Source organism: Musa acuminata, chromosome BXJ1-2 (assembly GCF_036884655.1).
Source record: "Musa acuminata AAA Group cultivar baxijiao chromosome BXJ1-2, Cavendish_Baxijiao_AAA, whole genome shotgun sequence".
Classification (NCBI taxonomy): Eukaryota; Viridiplantae; Streptophyta; class Magnoliopsida; order Zingiberales; family Musaceae; genus Musa; species Musa acuminata.
The window spans coordinates 24,561,845-24,580,593 of record NC_088328.1 but is presented as its reverse complement, the minus strand read 5'-3'; the positions used below and the strand labels follow the sequence as shown (position 1 = coordinate 24,580,593).

Genomic DNA, 18,749 nt, shown 5'->3' with positions numbered 1-18,749 from the left:
CATGGATCAGCCCATGATGAGATTATATGGGCCGACCGTGGAATCCATTAGGCCCAACTACACTTTGACTATAACTATTTAAGTATATAACACCACGGAAAAACCCTAAGTTGCGGTCTGAATCGTGTTTTGTTGGCAAGCGGAGGTCGTATAGACAGGCGGCGGAGAGGATGCCGGCGGGTCATGGTCTTCGTTCTCGCACCAGAGATCTCTTCTCCCGTCCCTTCCGGAAGAAGGGGTACATCCCTCTGACGACGTACCTGCGCACCTACAGGATCGGCGACTACGTCGACATCAAGGTGAACGGCGCCGTCCACAAGGGCATGCCCCACAAGTTCTATCACGGGCGCACCGGCAAGGTCTGGAACGTCACCAAGCGCGCTATCGGCGTCGAGGTCAACAAGCAGGTCCGATTTCCGACCCAATTTTTGATTTGTCGATCGATTATCTTTGAAGATAGAAAGTTCCTTATCTTTCAGTAGCAATGGGTGCATAATCTTGTTATTATGAGTATCCATGGAAAGATTGCTCGGACATGTTCTGTAGAGGTCATAGACTAAAAAAACTATGTGATTTTTGGTAGGCAGTGTACGGTAAAAGGCTTGATCTTGCTACGGATTCGAACAACCTAATGTTATGTTTCTTTCGGGGTTATGGAAAGATGGTGTGGTTTGTTGAATCTTTGCTCGTAGGTCACTAAAAAAAGTGAGATTTAAGCTTCATGCCAATTTTGTTTGCCTAAATATGTATGTAACGGAAGCACTGATGAGAAAACCCAATTGGAGCAAGTAAGGAACTAGTAATCGTCATCACAGTTAAGAATAAATAACTTTTTGTAATTTGCTGACATACCTCGGATACTGAGGATGAACGAAACCAGGTGGTTGCTGTATAAAGACATCTTCAGTAAGAGACCCCTGTAAAAAGATATTGTTAACATTCAATTGTCGTATGTGTCAGTCCTTTGAGATGGTCAAACTCAGGATAAGACGGATTGTTGTGGGTTTAACAACAGGACTAAATGTCTCTGTGAAGTCAACACCAGATCGTTGATGAAACCCTTCGACGACTAGACATGCTTTATATCTGGCAACGGATCCGTCGTCATAGTTGTGGATCTCTCGTCACACTAGCATCTACTTGAATAAACAACATGAATTAACGATTGAATAAACTACATAAGGAATACATAAGAACATCGTGCCATATAAAAAGAAAGCTTCTTGTTTGTGTGAGTTTTTGAAAACCATTTGAACAACTAATGATGCAAATGGTTCTCAGAAATGCGTCTCATTACATAATTGATCCAATGTTGTCACAACTCTGAAGTCGGGAGATTTTCATTGTTTACTAGTGTATTCAGAAACTCCATTTTCTTTTTTGGTTGTATCTTATGAGGCTTCCTTCTGAAACCTTAAATCCAATGAAACTACCTTTGTTTGTTCAGAGCCATATGGCAACTAAGGTTGATCTATAGTTTAGAGAAGATTGATACTTTTATAATGCATCTTTGTAGACAAATTGTTTGCATTCTGAATGATGGTATATAAATGATGGTACAAGTTGTAGTTACCTCATCCCATATTTCGGTGGTCATGTCTTAACGTTGCTTCTTTCTACTCCGGTTGTACATGATTTGAGTCACAACAGTCTCTCCTGCTGCAATAGGCAGTTTGCATTTGACCTACTTCAGATTATGCACTGGGTGGTGCCTCGTGTACTTGGCCACCTACTCAAAATACTGCTGACCTTTCTACATGCCAACCGATGGTGGAGCAACTCTTTGTACTTGCAGGTTGGTAATAGGATCATCAAGAAAAGGATCCATGTCCGGGTGGAGCACGTGCTGCAATCTAGGTGCCAAGAGGATTTCCGATCTAGGGTGAAAATGAATGACCAGCTGAAGGCTGAGGCGAAGGCCCGTGGTGAGATCATCAGCACTAAACGGCAGCCCGAGGGCCCTAAGCCCGGGTTCATGGTGGAAGGTGCCACGCTCGAGACTGTGACTCCCATTCCTTATGATGTCGTCAACGACCTCAAGGGTGGCTACTAGTTTCCTTAGGTGATCGTCATTGCCTCTTTGCCCGATCCTACTTTTGCTGCAAGACTTCAGTATAGTATAGTTGTTGTTTTGGGCAGATTTTTCTGAAGACTATTGTTTTGTGCTCCCTGTCCGAAAGCTTAATCACCATTATTTATGAAAGACAAAATCTTTCTAACTGGTCTGCTAGTTGGATCCCTTTGCGCGATAATCACCGTCATCAGCTGTATCTCCATTTGATTCTTTCAAGTGCAATACATATAGCAGTAGTTTTGACTTGTGATGAGTTACATGCTGTAAGGTGGTTTATTACTTGCATCATAATAATGAGGTTTAGTTATGCTTCTTGGCCAGACTACGTCTCCTTGCTTCCAAGTAAGGGTAGACCCTCTGGTACTCCAGGATGGCCCAGATCAGGTTTCTCAGCGAGAACTCAGGCCATAGAGGAAGCGGGTTCTGCAAGAGGGTCAACGTGCTCTGCCACAGCAGAAAATTACTGAGCCGAGTCTCCCCTGATGTCCTGATGAGGATGTCAGGGTCCGGGCAATCGGCGCTGTCAAGGTTCTCTTCCAGATCAGCCACAGCGATGGCACCGCATGCACCGTCGCGAACTGGATCGCCAGTGAATCTGAGACACCCCTCTGCTGTCTTTTTCGAGCACGATTTTTTGATGGCACGCAAGATCTCGTCAGTGGAAGTGTAGGCAACGCAGACAGAGAGAACCGGTCCAGTGTTATTGGCGGTGGCCGCCATCGCCCTCTCGGCCGCCGCCCTCGCCGGCTCGCTCAACATGTGCAGGCATCCCCAGAAGTTGATCCTCAATCCGAACTTGTGTACGATGGTGTCTTCATCCAACAACTCATCGATCTTCTCCTTCATCAACGCCATGAGGCCCTTAACCTCCTCCGGTTTCCGCCTGAAGTTGTCGATGCTGAAAGCATACACGGTTACCTGCTTCACGCCCAACTCATAGCAGTATCGAAGAACAGCGACAAGAGAGTTGAAACCGACGGTATGACCGGCGCCCATCTTGAGGTTGTGTTTCTTGGCGTATCTGCGATTCCCATCCAGGATGAACGCAATGTGTTGCGGCATGGGGCCAAAGGTGAACATCAAAAAGAGCCACCTGCGAAACAGACGCCATAGACGGCCAATGATTCTGGCCACAATTTTCCGACTACGCTTCCCCATATTTCCCATTCCTGACGTCCACAACGTTTGAAACAGTTAGCATAGCTACAGCAAATACCACCACCAAATACGTAATACAAAAAGCCAAATAACTCGATATGGATTTTGCAAGGATACATGTTATTATCTTGCATGAAAGGCTAGGATTGCTTCATCGAGATGATTGAAATAGAACTCTGCGTTATATTGCATTTCATCGTTTTATATTTGTGAAGTCAGGGTTGAAGTTATGAGAATAATATTTTGAATATTTAAAGATTTAAAATCATATCGGTGGAATAAGTTTTACTTTTTTTTTGGTGAATTATAAACCAAAAATTAATAAAAAGAAGAAAACATATCAAATGAAAAAGAAGAAGAAGAAGAAGAAGTGCCTGAAGATGGTCGAGAAAGCCAAAGCTAATAAATAAATCTAGCGATCAGAGAAGAAGGGGATGGAGAAGACACACCTTTCCTCCTCGACTCTAATGTGTCCGATATGCTCTGATGAACGTTCGTTCGTTGATATAAATATAAATGTATATATATAACCTGCGAAGATGGACTTTGGAATTACCTGTGGGAGCGGCTATCACAGACAGAGGAGCATAGAAAACCTGTTCCAACACGTCAAAAGCATGCACTCACTACGTGTGATCTACCGTCTCTTCCCAGACACGAAACTGAGTTTCTCCCCGCCGGGCATCACCCGTGTCAGCTGCAACGGGCGGACTCCCCTCGCTTCTATCGGAGGAAAGTCCTGCACCCTGTTCGGTAGGCGCAGGCTCTGAATTCAGCCTGCGGAAGGAGAGCCGGTGGCGTCGACGAGTCAACTAAGCTGAAGAGAGTGGTAGGAACTGAAACAGAGAGAGAAAAAACGTGATTTAGATCATCAAAGGATGCTTTTGATTCGATTAAAAATCTTTGCTTTGACAGGATAAGAAAAGGACACACAGAGAGTCAGTCACTCGCCAACTTTTGCTGTTTGGATGGGAAGTGAAAGTTTCGAAGGGAAACATGACAGCGACGATGACAATCCAAGACAAACAGTAATGTAATTCTCATCGTGATTTCCCACTTAAACCTTTCTAATGTGTTCATCGTCAAAAGTGGCCGATGCAATCCCTCAACATTACATCTGAATCTGCTCAAAAACAGTACATGTTCTTCTTTTTTGATAGGTAACAACTTAGATAGGTACTGAGATGCTATTGGTTAGCTGTTTGTGTTCACAGATGACATATAGGCCCTTGACATTACATCTGAATCTGCTCCACAACAACAGCAAACTTGTATGTATTCTTCTTCTTACTAGAATGTATCAACTCGGAGACTATACTATACTTCTTTAGCAGGAAAAGAAAGAATTGTCATTTAGATTTTAGAAGCTGAAATTATCCTTCATGTTAAGTACAACTGCCCTTTGTCCAAAACTGATTACCTCTGAGCCCTTGACCAATCAGTATCTGAATACACACTGCACCGGTGGATAGTGATCGAGACATGAGCCATCTATGCAAGCTGTCACGATAATCTAGTATACCTGTATCTACCTGAAAACACAACAGAAATAAGATAAATCATCAGCATCATCTAAATACAGAACTAAAGTTTAAGGCAGCGAGAGTCATTACATTTACATCTATACTGTTGATATACATGATTATATATTATCCATCACCCTTCTGGATGAGCTCATTGACTGGTTCATCAAATAGCATATTAACTGATTCATGAGGAACTATGTCGATCTGCTGCAACTGCAAATGAGAAACCAAGAAGGAAGAAGATTAAGACAACCAATTTAAAATTGTAACCAGCGCGAAAAATACAGAACTACTTAAAAGGCTATACTAAGAAGTAAGAACCATCTCCAAAAATTTCACCTGCACCTGCTTTGATGGACAACTCCTACCGATATGATCCCTAGGCTGCTTGCCTGAGTTGCAGATTCTCATCTTCCGAGGAGGCCTGTCATAACTTGACTTGGACCGACTTTCCGAAGGGTGTGATCTTGTTCTAGATTGTTGATTGAGATGCGCAGAAGGCTCAATCTGGCTGTCCTGTTTATTCCTATTCTCTATACTACATTTACCTACAACTGGTCCAAGATCTGCAACTCCACCTGCCTTTCTTTTAATAGCTGTAACTTTCTCGACAGCCTCTCGTAGAGCATGCATTGCCACACTGTAAACATCTGGAGATGCTGCACCAACTTCAGCATATTTCATGGCTTCACGACACAAGTTGTTGTATCGAGTAGTTGGTGATTCCCTACCATTATGGTTTAGTTCAAGCTGGTTCTCCTCTGGACTACCAGATAAAAGCTTCTGTTTTCGAAACTTCCTTATTTTGCTTAAAGAACCAAGCAGGTGATTGTGATCTTTTTCAAATTTTGAAACAACCCACTTTCCAGAATTATTCTTCTTTACCATAAGCATTGCTTTGCAGCCTATCCTGGTGGCTTCTCGAGGTCTTTTTATCTTACTCTCACCACCCATATCTTTCTTCACATAGAATCCCTCCTTTGAGCACACAAATAAACGAGATATGATTGATTTATCTCGCTTTGACCGGTAGTATGTACTAACACGCATGTTAAAGCCAATGTGCCTTGAATATGCAATATAAAATATCTTTGCATCATCTTCAGACTCAAATTCCATGCCCTCATATGGTTCAGTAATAGCATCACCCTCATGTAAAACAAAGGCCCGTTCCATTTCAACTAGCTCATCATCCTCTTCCGCTGAGCACTCATCATCTGATGCTGATCTTGGAGTCAATTCATGATTATGATGCTTCACTAGCTTTGAAACAGTCCATTTTCCAGAATCTCGCTTCTTCACCATTATCATCGCCTTACAGCCAACCCTTGTAACAGCTCTAGGTCGTTGAAGTCTCTCTTCAGCATTTTCATCTTTCTTTGCGCGAAATCCTTCCTTTGAACACACAAGCAACCGAGAGATTATTGAATTATCACGTTTTGATCGATAGTATGAGCTAATTCGGGCTCTAAATCCTGCACGTTTTGCATACTCTTTATAGAATACCTGTGCTTCATGTTCCGACTCAAACTCCATTCCTTCATGAGGTTCAAGACCAGGTTCCCCCTCAGGTGGAAGGACTACCATCTCATCACTTATTGCTCCACTGTTCATACTTGTTTCATTCCCCACTGGGTTTTCTATCACTTCTTCATCCTCATGGAGATATGGATCATAATCCAGCATCACCACTTTCCCTTGTGTACCAAGAACATGATTATGTATCTTTTCGCACTTTGTGACCACCCATTTTCCAGAGCTTTGCTTCTTCACCATAATCATAGCTCTACAGCCAACTCTAGTTACTATTCTAGGCCGTTTAGTTCTGCCTTCACCATTTGTATCTTTTGTTGAACGAAAACCCTCTCTTGAGCATACAAGTTGCCGAGAAATAATTGTTTTGTCACGTTTTGAACGGATAAATGAGCTAACGCGTGCTTTGAAGCCCATCTGAGATGCATATGTATGATAAAATGCCCTGGCAGCCTCTTCAGATTCGAATTCCATTCCTTCATATGGTTCCAAAATCGGCTCAAACAATTCTCTCCCAACAGAGCTTTCTATCATTTCATCGACATCAGCAATGCGAGGCTCCACATCAACTGCCAAGACAGAGGCATTTATCAGGAAGCACACATATAGTATACACTCATTGTACATGGCAAGAAGCAAATACTACTGCAACCACAAAGTAACAGATCAGGTGAAGGTATGCAGTTATAGACAACGCCGATCGACCAAAATTTTCAGCATTTAGAATCATTTACACTACATAATTTGGGAACATTAAATGCACCAAACCATGTTATGAACAGGCAAACAGCATAAGACTCAACATCTACAAGAACATTTGGAAGTGGAGAAGAACAACCAAGATGATTGATAGTTCATATATTGACATATGATATAAACTGGAACAGCCAAAACTTTGGTTACGTTTCCACAGACCCTTGCCATGGTTTACGGTCGTGCTACATGAAACTAGCATTTCTAACCAAGCTACATGAAACAGTATCTCATTTCAATATCCACTGTTTCTTCTACGAATTGTAATTACAAGACAAAACATACTAAGAACCACAAAAAGAAACAAACTGTTCACAAGGACTCAACACGAATACTAGCACTCAAACGTCTTCGCTTACGACCGCTTATCTATTTTTTTCAAAAAATTATAAAATATTTTCATTACATTAAATGAGACGCTCACACGGAGACTTATCACTTTGTTCAACAATGCACTAACCAACCTGAATGTCTCGACAGAGAACGACCATATATCTTAATTTCCCACAAGGCTCTTCTTTCTCTAACCCTTAAAGACCAAATGGCAGCTCTACAAAAGTAATATCCTGGCTAGTTAATACCACAGCAAACAAAAGCTTTCCGCAAGCGATCAGATTCTGTGAACCATTTACTTCAGAACAGGCACAAAAGCTGCACGTATACGAGAAGAGGCCAACTTATGAACCTCCACAGAGGGAGACGACTTCGTCGGCAGGGTATTCAAATCAAATACCGCGCCGAGCATAGCACAAAGAAGAAGATCTAAAACGCCACATAGAATCCACCAAAATGGACGCCAAGATCAGAGGTTGTTTAAACCGAAACCCACCTGGAGAAATGATCATCGGACTCGAGAACATGAAGCCCTCCATCCCGCCACAGGCACTCCAACCTCAGATACGGAATTTGACGCAGCTATGGACTGACAGGGACAACGAGCAAGGAAACGGAAGAAGATTAGCGGATTGGACTCGATTTTAACCGGGGCCTAGGGTTTCTGGCGTGAGGGCTCGCCCGGGAGCTCGAAAAGAGGGACTTTTGTTGCCTCCCCAAAGAAAACCGAGGGAGAAGTGGAGAAAAGGGCCGGTCGGCGCACCATAAGGCCACTATATCTAACGTGCGCCCCGGTGAGTTGGCTGGTTATCTTGTCACGTGGACATAAAAATATGTAATTGCCTAATTATTCATAATTGCTTCCTTCGCAAAATAAAGTCTCTTTTTTCTTCCCTGTTTTAACCGAATTGGTATTAGATTGCATAAATCATAAAATGATACGTGAGGAAAGCAATATAAAGAATCCTACGTAGGCAAAATGAAAAATGCTTTGAGTCCCTAAAAAAGGTTTTCTCAAAAAACGAGAGTGAGTTGAGTGAATTTTATATTTTGTTTATAGTTAAAAGCTTAGAAATTGGGGAAAAAAAAGGGTTACGCCACCAATTCAACTCTATTTTTCACATCAATTTGAAGTATAAATGATAAATAAATATATATACATTATATGTATATATGTATATACATACACATATATATATACATATCTATATATATGTATATATACATATGTATACATATATACACATATATATACATAAACATACACATACATACACACTCACTCTCTCTCTCTCTCTCTCTCTCTCTCTCTCTCTCTCTCTCTCTCTATATATATATATATATATATATATATATATATATATATATATATATATCACCTGGTAACATAAAATGTAATCAAACAACTTCATATAATGAGATAATAATTTTGTGAAGTTCCAGGTCTCACTAAAAAAGTTCATTCATGCAGCACTAATAAATGACTTCATGATTTTGATGCTTATTTACAATGGCACACGAAAGGAAGAATTTGATTTTTTCAGTAGGTAGGTGAATCAGACATGTACAATTAGCAGACAAATGCCCTATCAAGGGTCAGGTTTGCCCACCACCTGTTCATCGCTAGAATCATATTCATCCTCACTTAGCTCTTCTTCACTTGATTTCTCTTCCGAAGAAGCACCATCATCTTCGGGCTTTGCATATTTTTGACAGTATTCTGAACGATGAGGGAAAACAAAGTGGAATGAGAAACTTAATACAAGAAAAAAGAAAAAAAAAAAACTCAACAACAACAAAGAATCTCATCTTATCAACAGCATATGCACAGGTTTTGGTACTTAGTGAGACGAAGGATGGATTCAGATCAACAGAAAAGCCTCCCGTACTGAACAGTTTCGATTACTTCCATCTCATGTCTCTAATGAGATAAAATGTTTAAATCCAAATTAATGATAATACAGACACTTATAAGTTTATTCAGGTCTTTGCTCCTATCCGATGTGGAATTATATTAGTATGTTATAATTTTCTACACTTAATGACTTAACGTCACTGTCAACGGTCGACATAGTCCAAAATCAAATCAAACCCTAACCTATGGTGGTTCCATATCGTGACATGTCATCCATCTTTTTTACTCGAGTCCCTTATCATATATAATATATATCATTTGTCACAATTCTACTTGATGAGATAATTGATCCATTAAATTGATGAGGCTGGACTACTAACCCAAAATGCTTAAGCATTAATATTAGTACAGACATCAAAAGCCTATAAGTTAATCCATGTTTTGTACTGACTAATGATATGAGGATTAAACCGAGGTGTTACACAATGTTCACAAGCACTCCTCTCATAGCATGACTGACTATAAACAGAAATCACAATGGCGAACTAAATTAGATGCGGAAATTCAAATAGATGCAGCAATTGCAAATTCTGGCCACATAAACTTTAGATTTTCACTTGCATAATCCAAACCATAAACTAAAGCCATCTTGAAGCAGTACCAATCAGGGACTCAGCATTATTAAACAACTGAAGAGAAATAGATATTCCGCTCTTTAACTGGACTCTTGAAGTAAAAAAGCAAAAGAAGACTACATCAGATAATTCATATGATTGATCCATTTTTACTACAAATAACTGTTTACAAATATTAAACACATAACTATTGCAATCTATCAATGATTTGAAAGAACCAAAGTTGTTCACTAATAACTTTCCTGATGTTCCCACTTCTCATGAAGAATGCTAATGATTGGCTCTTAACTTGGTAGAAGCTCACTTGAAGACCAATAGAATAATAATGTGCCATGAGATGACGAGAAACTCAAGCATCTTATTATTTGGATAATAAATTTTCTAAATTCGTTTTCAGACAACAGAGAACCAATTCTGTATTAGTTTTCACCTGTTCATCCACAAAATCAATGGAGAATATAGTCATAAATGAGATAGACACATGACCCCTCATGCTTTACAGGTCCGAATTTCCGGAAGCAGATAACATGAGGAATTTAAATGGATAATTGATGTTTGAGAAAATTTTAATGCAAACTCCTACATTAGGAAGGTTAGAGAAAAGGACTGTGTCTGATGTTTCTAACTTCTGACAATTTAGAGATGAAGTACATAAGCCATTATAAATAAATGGGAAGTGATGAATGTCCGGGGCAACCAGATTCATTCTGAACTTCATTGCCTTAAAAATTTCATTCAAAGGGATCTACAGTCAACTAGAATTTATCATGTTAACAGTTTGAAATGAGTTCATGTTTAGACTTCAGAGATATGCCAAGTTTTGGTGCATAATGAGTTGAATTCAAAACCTTATAAGTTTAAGTCCACAAAACTAGTTACATTGATTTTTAGGTGAATCAAGACTAGTTAGAATTAAGCAAATATCTATAAGTAAATATTTGAAGCAGAGAAACCATAAATAATCAATGATAATTCATGAAATTGACAATAAAGCAGTTGCAGTCAGAAGAATTACCATCATTTGGTAAAATGCAGTGCCTATAATCTGCAAACAAATATATTATGCACAAAAGGGAACTCCGCACCTTTCACTTTTTGTTCATAAGCAGGTCGATCACGCATCATTAGTGCTGCAGCCTCTCCGTTCAAGGGATCTGAAGGATTTGGGTACAAAAGAAGTTGTGGAAGGAAAACCTCAAACACATTGACAAGATCTGGAAGGAAAGTTGCACATTCTTATAAGGAATAGAAATGGCTGATTATCAGCTGTAGCACATTGTAGCATGTGTGAATCTTTGAGTTCATGGATAAAAATGATAAGGGTCAAGTCCAATTACCAAACATGGGACTCCAAGTTTGGTTGATAACATCCAAACAAACTGAACCAGACCTGAAAATTTTGCAGGACAAAAATTGTGTGAAGTGCAGAAATTGTTCGATCGCTAATGGAAACAAACTGCGAAAGGTGGAAGAATATTCCACTAAACATATGAAACAACAGAAGGCAGCACTCAGACACTCACATTTCATCCACATTAGGATGATATATCTTATTAATGAAGCCAATTGATGGAGATTTGTAAGGATACGCATCTGGTAGTTCCACCCTTACCCTCCACACTCCTCCTTGATAAAGACCTGTTAGATCAAACAATTAAAAAGGAAACCCTCCTACCTTGATCACCAAAAGTAAACAAAATGATCAAATATCGAATGATGAAAATTTTGATCTACTAAGTCAAGACAAATAAACCATTAGTTGTGTGATAAAAGGCTCAATGGCCAAACTGATTAATGCCAATAAATAATCCAAGAATCCAAAGCGTGCACATTTATGTCAAACCTTTTTATTAACCGCTGTATCTAAATACAACAGCCAGAAAATAAAATTTTGAGGTGAAATAATCTAAACGAACAACTAAATCAATACACGAAACATCTCAAGACCACCATACCTACTTTATTCCAGGCTAACAAAGAGAAAGTATAAGGGGAAGATAAATGAAAGCTAATGAAAGAAGCAATTATTATTAACTTTCTCCAACATCTCATACCAGTAAGACACTGATCAAGAAATCAAACCGGAAAACCAACAAACGTTGCCGATCTACACTACTTCTTTTCCTAATAGTCAAAATTAGATCCGCAAGCAAAAGGAACCCAAGGAAGAAACGAAAGACAAAATTTATGAACAGTAGCTGATATACTTACTCTCGTTCGGGCCATGAAAATCCACAAAGAATTCTTGCATCCCATCGTTCACCATCTCCACCTTATAGTCACTGATCATCCTACACGCCACAAGAAACAAAGACACAATCAAAGATAAAACCAATGGAATCAGATTGAAGTCGCTTCTTTTTTCTGGAGACGTACAGCTTCATCAGGTCCATCTCGCGGCGTTTGCTCGGTGACGACATCTTGATCCACCTTCCGTGTGAGATCGAGAAGGGTTGGGGTTGGGCGGGGTGAGATTGGGCAGGTGGTCTAAAAAAGATTCTTCCTTTTTCTCTGCTTTCTCCTCTCTTGCAAGGGACGGAGGCGGTGGATGAGGAGGGGAAAGGGATTGACGAAAGAACAAAGCACGAGCAGAGAAAAGAAAGGGAGACGTGTGCCGCAGGGGGCCGCTCTTTGCATTTTGATGGGCTTTCCCACACTACAAAACCTCACCCTTTTTATAATTAAATCTACTTAGCCTTTGTTCCTTTTTCACACCCCTCACATTTTATTTTTATTTTTATTTTCCTGTTTTTATTCTCATGGCAAAATACTTTTTTTTTTAGTTTTTACCTATATATTACTGTAAAAATGCACAAATATCATATTTGTCATTATAATTTTAATATACCATATGTGTCTTTCAAATATTAAAATCCTCTAGTTATTATACCTCTTCCATTAACATTCATTGCAAAAATCTTAGATGGACTTATTATGGTTAATATCAGTGATGTTGACTTAATAAAATATTAAAAACGTAAAATAACAAATACTATTATCCACAGCGTTTGAAATAAATACCTTTAACTTTTAGATGTTTGTTCTTTTTCAAATTGATTCTTATGATTGATTCAGAGTGTTCCTTTTCATCTTTTCTTACTCATCGTTTCTTGGCAATATGGATGGGGTTTGGAGAGGATTAATTGTGGTTTATAAATGATAATATAATTAGAGACTGGGAAGAGAATACCTTCCACCTTATCTCAGATGTTAAAGGCTATGTGATGGAATCCACAGGCATCTCCTCGATTTACCGCCAAAGGTTTGTGCTTTTGCATGCAGCTCCCATCTACATGCTGTCCATTGCAATGATTGAGAGTTTTTGATCCTCACAGGCTGTGCTCACTATGCTCCAACACTTTGTTCTTGAACTCTTGGCAAGAGAACAATCTCCCGAGTCACATCAGTTGATTTCCAAGACCTACCAAGTACATGTTACGATAAGGCAAATGAACAGCCTAACTCATTGATTGCATATACCAAATCACAGAGGAGAAGAGACTGGATGGGCAACATACCTAGTGAAAGCCACGATTGCAGGCTTGAGAGAGAGAGAGAATTCAGATACTTGAATCTGCAAGTGAAATAGCATGACAAAGACACTCATGAAAAGTTATTACAACTGCTAAAGAGACAACAGTCTGATGACTGTCAGCCATAATGGACATTTCCCATCCTCCTGTCCACTCTTTAAAGAATGAAACAGATCTCTGTACCAAAGTAATCCACATATACCATGAGACATTTCAGTAATCATGTAAGATACTGTATACAACTGCAAATTGCTAAACCATCCATTTCCCAAGTCATATTTCTCTCAAATCACTGGGCCATTTCAATTTTGATGAGACAAACAAGATGCAATATGATAGCTGGCCTGCATTGGTGGTAGGTGAAGCCATTGAATCTAATCAATGCTAATCCATCCAATGAATCCAACTGGTTCCAACTTTTTGGATTCAGTATAAAAGCTGTCAACAGCCTTCTCAATCAGTTCTTGCAAAAGCTGTTGGAGAGTATCAATAATGCTACCCTAGGAAGCTGCTGCATCACAGTCAAGGGCATTATTCAATCCCTGAGTCAATCTCATGTTCACAGCAAGATTATCTCAGGGACGGTGATGTTTAGATCAGAAATGTTTCTGATTATTCAGAACATGCAACATCATGTTGAATTAGAATCAACAATCATGCTGTCCTGTATCCCATGTGGCATTGTCAGATTACAGCAGAACCCTCTCATCCATGGTAGAGTTATTTGCTCATATGTACTGTTGTACTGTAGACATAATTTCATCCATCTGGCTTCACTTTTTTTCAGTATGCCTATACTAGTGTCAGATTAAAATACTAGTGCTAATACTAGTAGAGTTTGTATCAGTAAAAGAACATTAACCATCTAAAGAGGCCAATCCAATAATTTCAAGAACTATGAGAATAAAAGGCAAAGAATTTGCTTAGTCTCTATTTCTTCTCATTTAAAACCTCAATCTCCCAATCCCTATAGCTTTCTACTAGTCTTCAGTCTTCAAAACCTATTTTAATGGAGTAAAGAGGTGAAAACCTTAAGCCTTGATCATATATATACACAGAAAGAGAACCCTACCAATAGAGGAAGAATCCATGTGTGAAGATGATGATAAATTATACTTAGGAAAGGATGTCTAATTTTAAATGCCAACTTATTTCCAAAATATATTCCAGGTTTTAAGTAATTTATCTGACATTTAGTTGATGAATTTATGAAAAACAGGTGTTGGAAGTAGGTGATTGTCATTCTTAACTAAATTTAGGTCGTTCCCTAAAAGTTGGTTAAATCCAGAACATGCAGGGAGTCCACTTTTCTTAATGGTGAACAATAATAGCCCCTTAAGATTAGAAAACTAATCCCATGATTAGAAAATGATAAAAAAGATATACCTCTTGCATGAGGCTCCCGTCAATATGAGATCATGAGAGTTAATGTACCCAGACTTACCTCTAAATATAGAGAGATTGTTATTGTTTAGGTTGTTTTCATGACATGGTCTTAGTAAGTACAAATTAATAGATCTATGTATGTTATTTCATGATGAGGCTTCAGTAAATAGTGCTTGTTCTTTTAATAGCCATAGTGTTGTGGTAAAATGATTCATGAGGTCTTCATAAATAGATTTCCTTCCTGCATCATGATATTACAGGCATTCAAATGTAGTTATTAATACTGGTTTGGCACTAGGTTGAGCCTCAGAGCCTTACCATGTTGTTCAACATCAATACTACATACAATCTGAAGCAAACCATGTAAACATGTAAGGCAGGCAATGGAGATAAAAGAATAATCCTTTACTAGAGAATCTAGTAGCTGTTTCATGCGATATCAGTAATGTACTCTCAGATGTAATATCAAATTACAGGATGATTTTTCAAATGGTAGCCAAGTGTCTGGTGCTCAGTTTTCTTTATTCAAGGATTAGATGGCAACAAGCAATGAAATGGTAATCTCAGTAAAGTTAAGGAAGATATATTTCCTACAGGCAAGTAAAAGTTACTTTTCAAAAAGAAGCAGCCCACTGAGTGGCAAAAATGTAATCCTATAATGGCTTAAACCTAATTGCATGCATAGCAACACCAAACCACTAACTCTGATATCATTCTCAGCAAATGGTTCAATGCATATGGAAGTGAAATAATGACAAGTTAGTTTTTGTTGGTGATGATATTACATAATTAACGAAAGAAATCATTGGTATTTGGTGGCCTACAGATGCCCAATTTATGATTACCAACAAACCTTGACTAATAAGGAAATCTGATGTTCCATCTGCATTTTGACCTGTCTTTAAAATTTGAAAATATATCTGTATTCTCTTTACCACTAAAATTTTCACAGTTACATTCACATCCTTTGCATTCATACACATTTCTTAAGCATTTAATTTCATGTAGTTTTAACTTAACAAAGATGTTTATATTTATAATCATATTCTTTTCACTGAAGTATGACTATAAGCCATACATCTATATATGCATCCTTTACAATTAATTTTTCCTGTACATTTGAATTATATATGGATCTTCAATTAAATCAAACTTTAAACAAGTATTAAAAGGTAAATTAAAACTGAAAATCAAAACTCTACAAAGGTCAATGGTCAAAATCTATCCTCACTAGGATCAATTTTCCAAAATAAATAGCAGAACCTGCTCCCTGAACAATAACTCAGCCTTTGATTTATACAAAAAAAGAGGTGGATGCTTAAGAGAACTTTTTACATCACAAAGCATAGTGAAAAGTAGGGCAATTTGCAGTGCAATTTCACATCACAGAATTCTTGTGGTCCTCTCACTTAATTATATTAGATACACATTAGCGGAAACATGAGCCCATCCACTTAATAATGTCGGTAATTGGTGGAGACCACATTACCATTTTTTTTACTTAAGTTATCACTATAAAAGCTGGTACATCTCCTGACCCTTTTCTAACACAGGCCTGCCTCTCAAATTTCCCTAGTGTTGTTCTTCCATTAGGTAGGTTCTCTTTTACATTTTTCCTCTTATTGTACTGAACAAACTCCAAGTGAATACTGACTTTATCTGCAGTTTCTTCCATTTTACTTAACTAAATATTTCTTGTAAAGAAGCAAAAGAAACCCAGGATGAAGTCGGTATCTCTTCTGCTGTTTCTTGTGCTCATAATGGCGACATGCAGCTCTGCTAGACACAAACTAGGCCATATGGATCAAAGAGATAGAGGAGATATGGAAAAGGTTAAGACAACACTTGGGTATTCTGGCAGCAGTGTTGATAACCATCACAGCATACCAAGAGATCAATATAACAGCCGGGGTGGTGCCACCAGTCAGCAGCCCCCATATGGAGATGATGGAAGCAACCAAGGAAATGGAGGTGGTGGCATAAATTAGATTGAAGATGTTAAGTACTTGATAGTGTGTAGCTGTGTACTACATAATAGAGTGCTTGCCAATATACCGTAGTATATGAAGTATCACAACCCTTTCAGGTAAAAAAAAATGTAACTGTTAAGTTACATGTCATGCAGATATAGAAAATTTGGCTTTATTAGAATAAAGGTCCAAGGGTACAAAAACTGAGTTGCTGTAGCCATAGACGGATGGAAATGAGATCAATTAACATAAAGATTTCAAGTTTGGTTTTATTGATCTCCTTATAGCAAAATCTTTAATATTGGATACAACTAGCCAGATCCCGGTATGTGCTATGTTGAAACTTCTCATGTAAATTGCAGAAAAGAATAAGTCCAGGAAAGTAAAAGATATTTGTTCATGTAACAATAGAAGTATAATTATAAAGTCCTTCTATCCCAGAAACTGCTACTGGTTTAGGATTGTAAAACAATCATGAGAGTGGTTGAACAAGCATTGAATTTACTGTCATGTGAAAAAGAAGATCCAATATCAGCGTAAACTTGATGCTTAAGGACGGCATTTATGATGTCAATTAAACCCACACATGAAATTGGGGGAAAAAAGAGACCTCTATATAAGGAATTTGCACCATTCTAACAGATGCAGTCATGAACCAGAGTAACAAAACTGAACTGAATATGTAGGCATCAGTTTGTATCATTTTGATCTTCATGTTGGATCTTAGTAGTAAAAATGAGTAGTCCAGAAAAAGGCAATTTGCAATGGTGACACGATCATGACAGTATGTATAATGTAGTTTGTACTAGAAATTCTATGGAGCTATACATCAGCAACAAAAACTTTATACTGCCAATGGTACAGTAACGGTAGCTGTCCCCTTTCTTTATATTAAAGCATTGATACTGCAAGCAATTGTTCCTTGATTTTAGTACTGTTTTTGGTTTTTCTTTTTATTAAAGTTGATTCTGCTCTATGAACCAACAAGAGTACAGTAAAACATCATAGGAAGATGATAAAATATAATCAGGGATCCACTGACTCCTATCCTTCTCTTTAAAGAATCCTGCTTTTCCTTGAAGAGGCCCCCTCATACTCTAAATAACACAACAGAAAGCTTTATAACTAGTAGTGGTTGACTTAAAATGAGAACTTATGATAGCATGCTGTTAAATGCCTATTTGGTAGGTTCAGTGCCCCATGCTAGGTTTTCCTTTACTCTGCAAATTATTGCTATTAAAATATGCTTGTATAGTGATATATAACCACCCACCATCCATTGATCTTGACTTGGGTGGATTGTCCACAAACAAAGCAGATTAGAGACTTGCACTATAGCAGTTCCATTTGCTCTTCCATTGCTTCTATAAATAGTAGCATGAATGTACCACACCTCTACTGTGCACCCCTAGTTGATTTATTTGACTTGTGCTGCTCTGTCTTTTCTTTACTGAAGAGTGAAAGTTTTGTTCTGAAATATGAAGGTCTTAGCTTTGATTCTAATAGTATCATTGGTTGAAACTCTTAGTTCAGATCTGCAATCAACAAACAACGAAGAAAGGCGTGGACTTCGAGCCTCCAAACAAAGATATCAAGTACAGGAGAACCAGCAGAACTACGATGATGTTGTGAACAATCATCACAGCATGGCTAGAGAATCATTTGATGATTGGAGAAATAAGCAGAACCAAGATGGCCTTCTTGATGATGGGAAGTTTAGCAAGAGAAGAAAAGTGGGCAGCAATGGTTAGTCAATAATCAGAAATCATCAATTGTTGCACCACCCGACATCATCTGTTTGTAATTCAGAAGAAAGGCTTGTCTTCCTCTAATATATCATACATATTAGTCAAGGATTTTGCAAGATTATGAAAGCTGAAGTACTAGAGTATGAGTATTGGAGCCATGCTAAGACTGTTGCTTTGTGATATAGGCGATTAAAGTCATGAATACAAGCTAAAGGACTAATTTGTGTGATGTGTGCTTTTTGTAT

The 18,749-nt window shown here is 38.4% G+C and overlaps 4 protein-coding genes across 9 annotated transcripts; 1 reads left to right on the top strand and 3 right to left on the bottom strand.

Moving 5' to 3' along the window:
- Positions 1-109: 109 nt before the first annotated feature.
- Positions 110-2,219, top strand: LOC135603320 (large ribosomal subunit protein eL21x/eL21w-like). The gene is made up of 2 exons (XM_065094303.1): positions 110-407; positions 1,796-2,219. Exons 1-2 carry the CDS (start codon positions 171-173, stop codon positions 2,051-2,053), a joined length of 495 nt encoding a protein of 164 aa, XP_064950375.1. The 5' UTR covers positions 110-170; the 3' UTR covers positions 2,054-2,219.
- Positions 2,220-2,349: 130 nt separating this feature from the next.
- LOC135603304 (dehydrodolichyl diphosphate synthase 6-like) lies at positions 2,350-3,675 on the bottom strand. Its single transcript, XM_065094302.1, has one exon. It carries the CDS (start codon positions 3,239-3,241, stop codon positions 2,375-2,377), a length of 867 nt encoding a protein of 288 aa, XP_064950374.1. The 5' UTR covers positions 3,242-3,675; the 3' UTR covers positions 2,350-2,374.
- Positions 3,105-8,116, bottom strand: LOC103975894 (uncharacterized). 6 transcript variants are annotated; one of them, XR_010484097.1, is made up of 6 exons: positions 7,874-8,116; positions 5,098-6,860; positions 4,846-4,971; positions 4,653-4,764; positions 3,682-4,068; positions 3,105-3,243 (listed from the first exon to the last, which is right to left on the bottom strand). XR_010484097.1 is itself a non-coding variant. In XM_009391017.3 (4 exons), exons 1-3 carry the CDS (start codon positions 7,914-7,916, stop codon positions 4,882-4,884), a joined length of 1,896 nt encoding a protein of 631 aa, XP_009389292.2. In that variant the 5' UTR covers positions 7,917-8,116; the 3' UTR covers positions 4,262-4,764; positions 4,846-4,881. The 6 variants fall into 6 exon arrangements, 4 of the variants coding, with proteins under 4 accessions (XP_009389292.2, XP_009389293.2, XP_009389294.2 ...); XR_010484099.1 differs by having other exon boundaries at positions 4,852-4,971; XM_009391017.3 differs by lacking the exons at positions 3,105-3,243; positions 3,682-4,068 and having other exon boundaries at positions 4,262-4,764.
- A 656-nt stretch (positions 8,117-8,772) lies between these two features.
- LOC103975896 (ubiquitin-conjugating enzyme E2 4) lies at positions 8,773-12,615 on the bottom strand. Its single transcript, XM_009391021.3, has 6 exons — positions 12,244-12,615; positions 12,079-12,158; positions 11,391-11,505; positions 11,205-11,257; positions 10,953-11,081; positions 8,773-9,097 (listed from the first exon to the last, which is right to left on the bottom strand). Exons 1-6 carry the CDS (start codon positions 12,285-12,287, stop codon positions 8,967-8,969), a joined length of 552 nt encoding a protein of 183 aa, XP_009389296.2. The 5' UTR covers positions 12,288-12,615; the 3' UTR covers positions 8,773-8,966.
- Between the last annotated feature and the right edge of the window lie 6,134 nt (positions 12,616-18,749).

Bases quoted from the DNA above. Each gene is read 5' to 3' on its own strand.
- LOC135603320 (XM_065094303.1), top strand. From the start codon at position 171: ATGCCGGCGGGTCATGGTCTTCGTTCTCGCACCAGAGATCTCTTCTCC. The intron at 408-1,795 runs GTCCGATTTCCG...TTGTACTTGCAG, and splicing joins GCGTCGAGGTCAACAAGCAG to GTTGGTAATAGGATCATCAA.
- LOC135603304 (XM_065094302.1), bottom strand. From the start codon at position 3,241: ATGGGAAATATGGGGAAGCGTAGTCGGAAAATTGTGGCCAGAATCATT.
- LOC103975894 (XM_009391017.3), bottom strand. From the start codon at position 7,916: ATGGAGGGCTTCATGTTCTCGAGTCCGATGATCATTTCTCCAG. The intron at 6,861-7,873 runs GTGGGTTTCGGT...CTGTCTTGGCAG, and splicing joins TCCGATGATCATTTCTCCAG to TTGATGTGGAGCCTCGCATT. The intron at 4,972-5,097 runs GTGAAATTTTTG...TCTCATTTGCAG, and splicing joins GTCCATCAAAGCAGGTGCAG to TTGCAGCAGATCGACATAGT.
- LOC103975896 (XM_009391021.3), bottom strand. From the start codon at position 12,287: ATGTCGTCACCGAGCAAACGCCGCGAGATGGACCTGATGAAGCT. The intron at 11,258-11,390 runs GTGAGTGTCTGA...CAAAATTTTCAG, and splicing joins CATCCTAATGTGGATGAAAT to GTCTGGTTCAGTTTGTTTGG. The intron at 9,098-10,952 runs GTGCGGAGTTCC...CTCATCGTTCAG, and splicing joins TTATGAACAAAAAGTGAAAG to AATACTGTCAAAAATATGCA.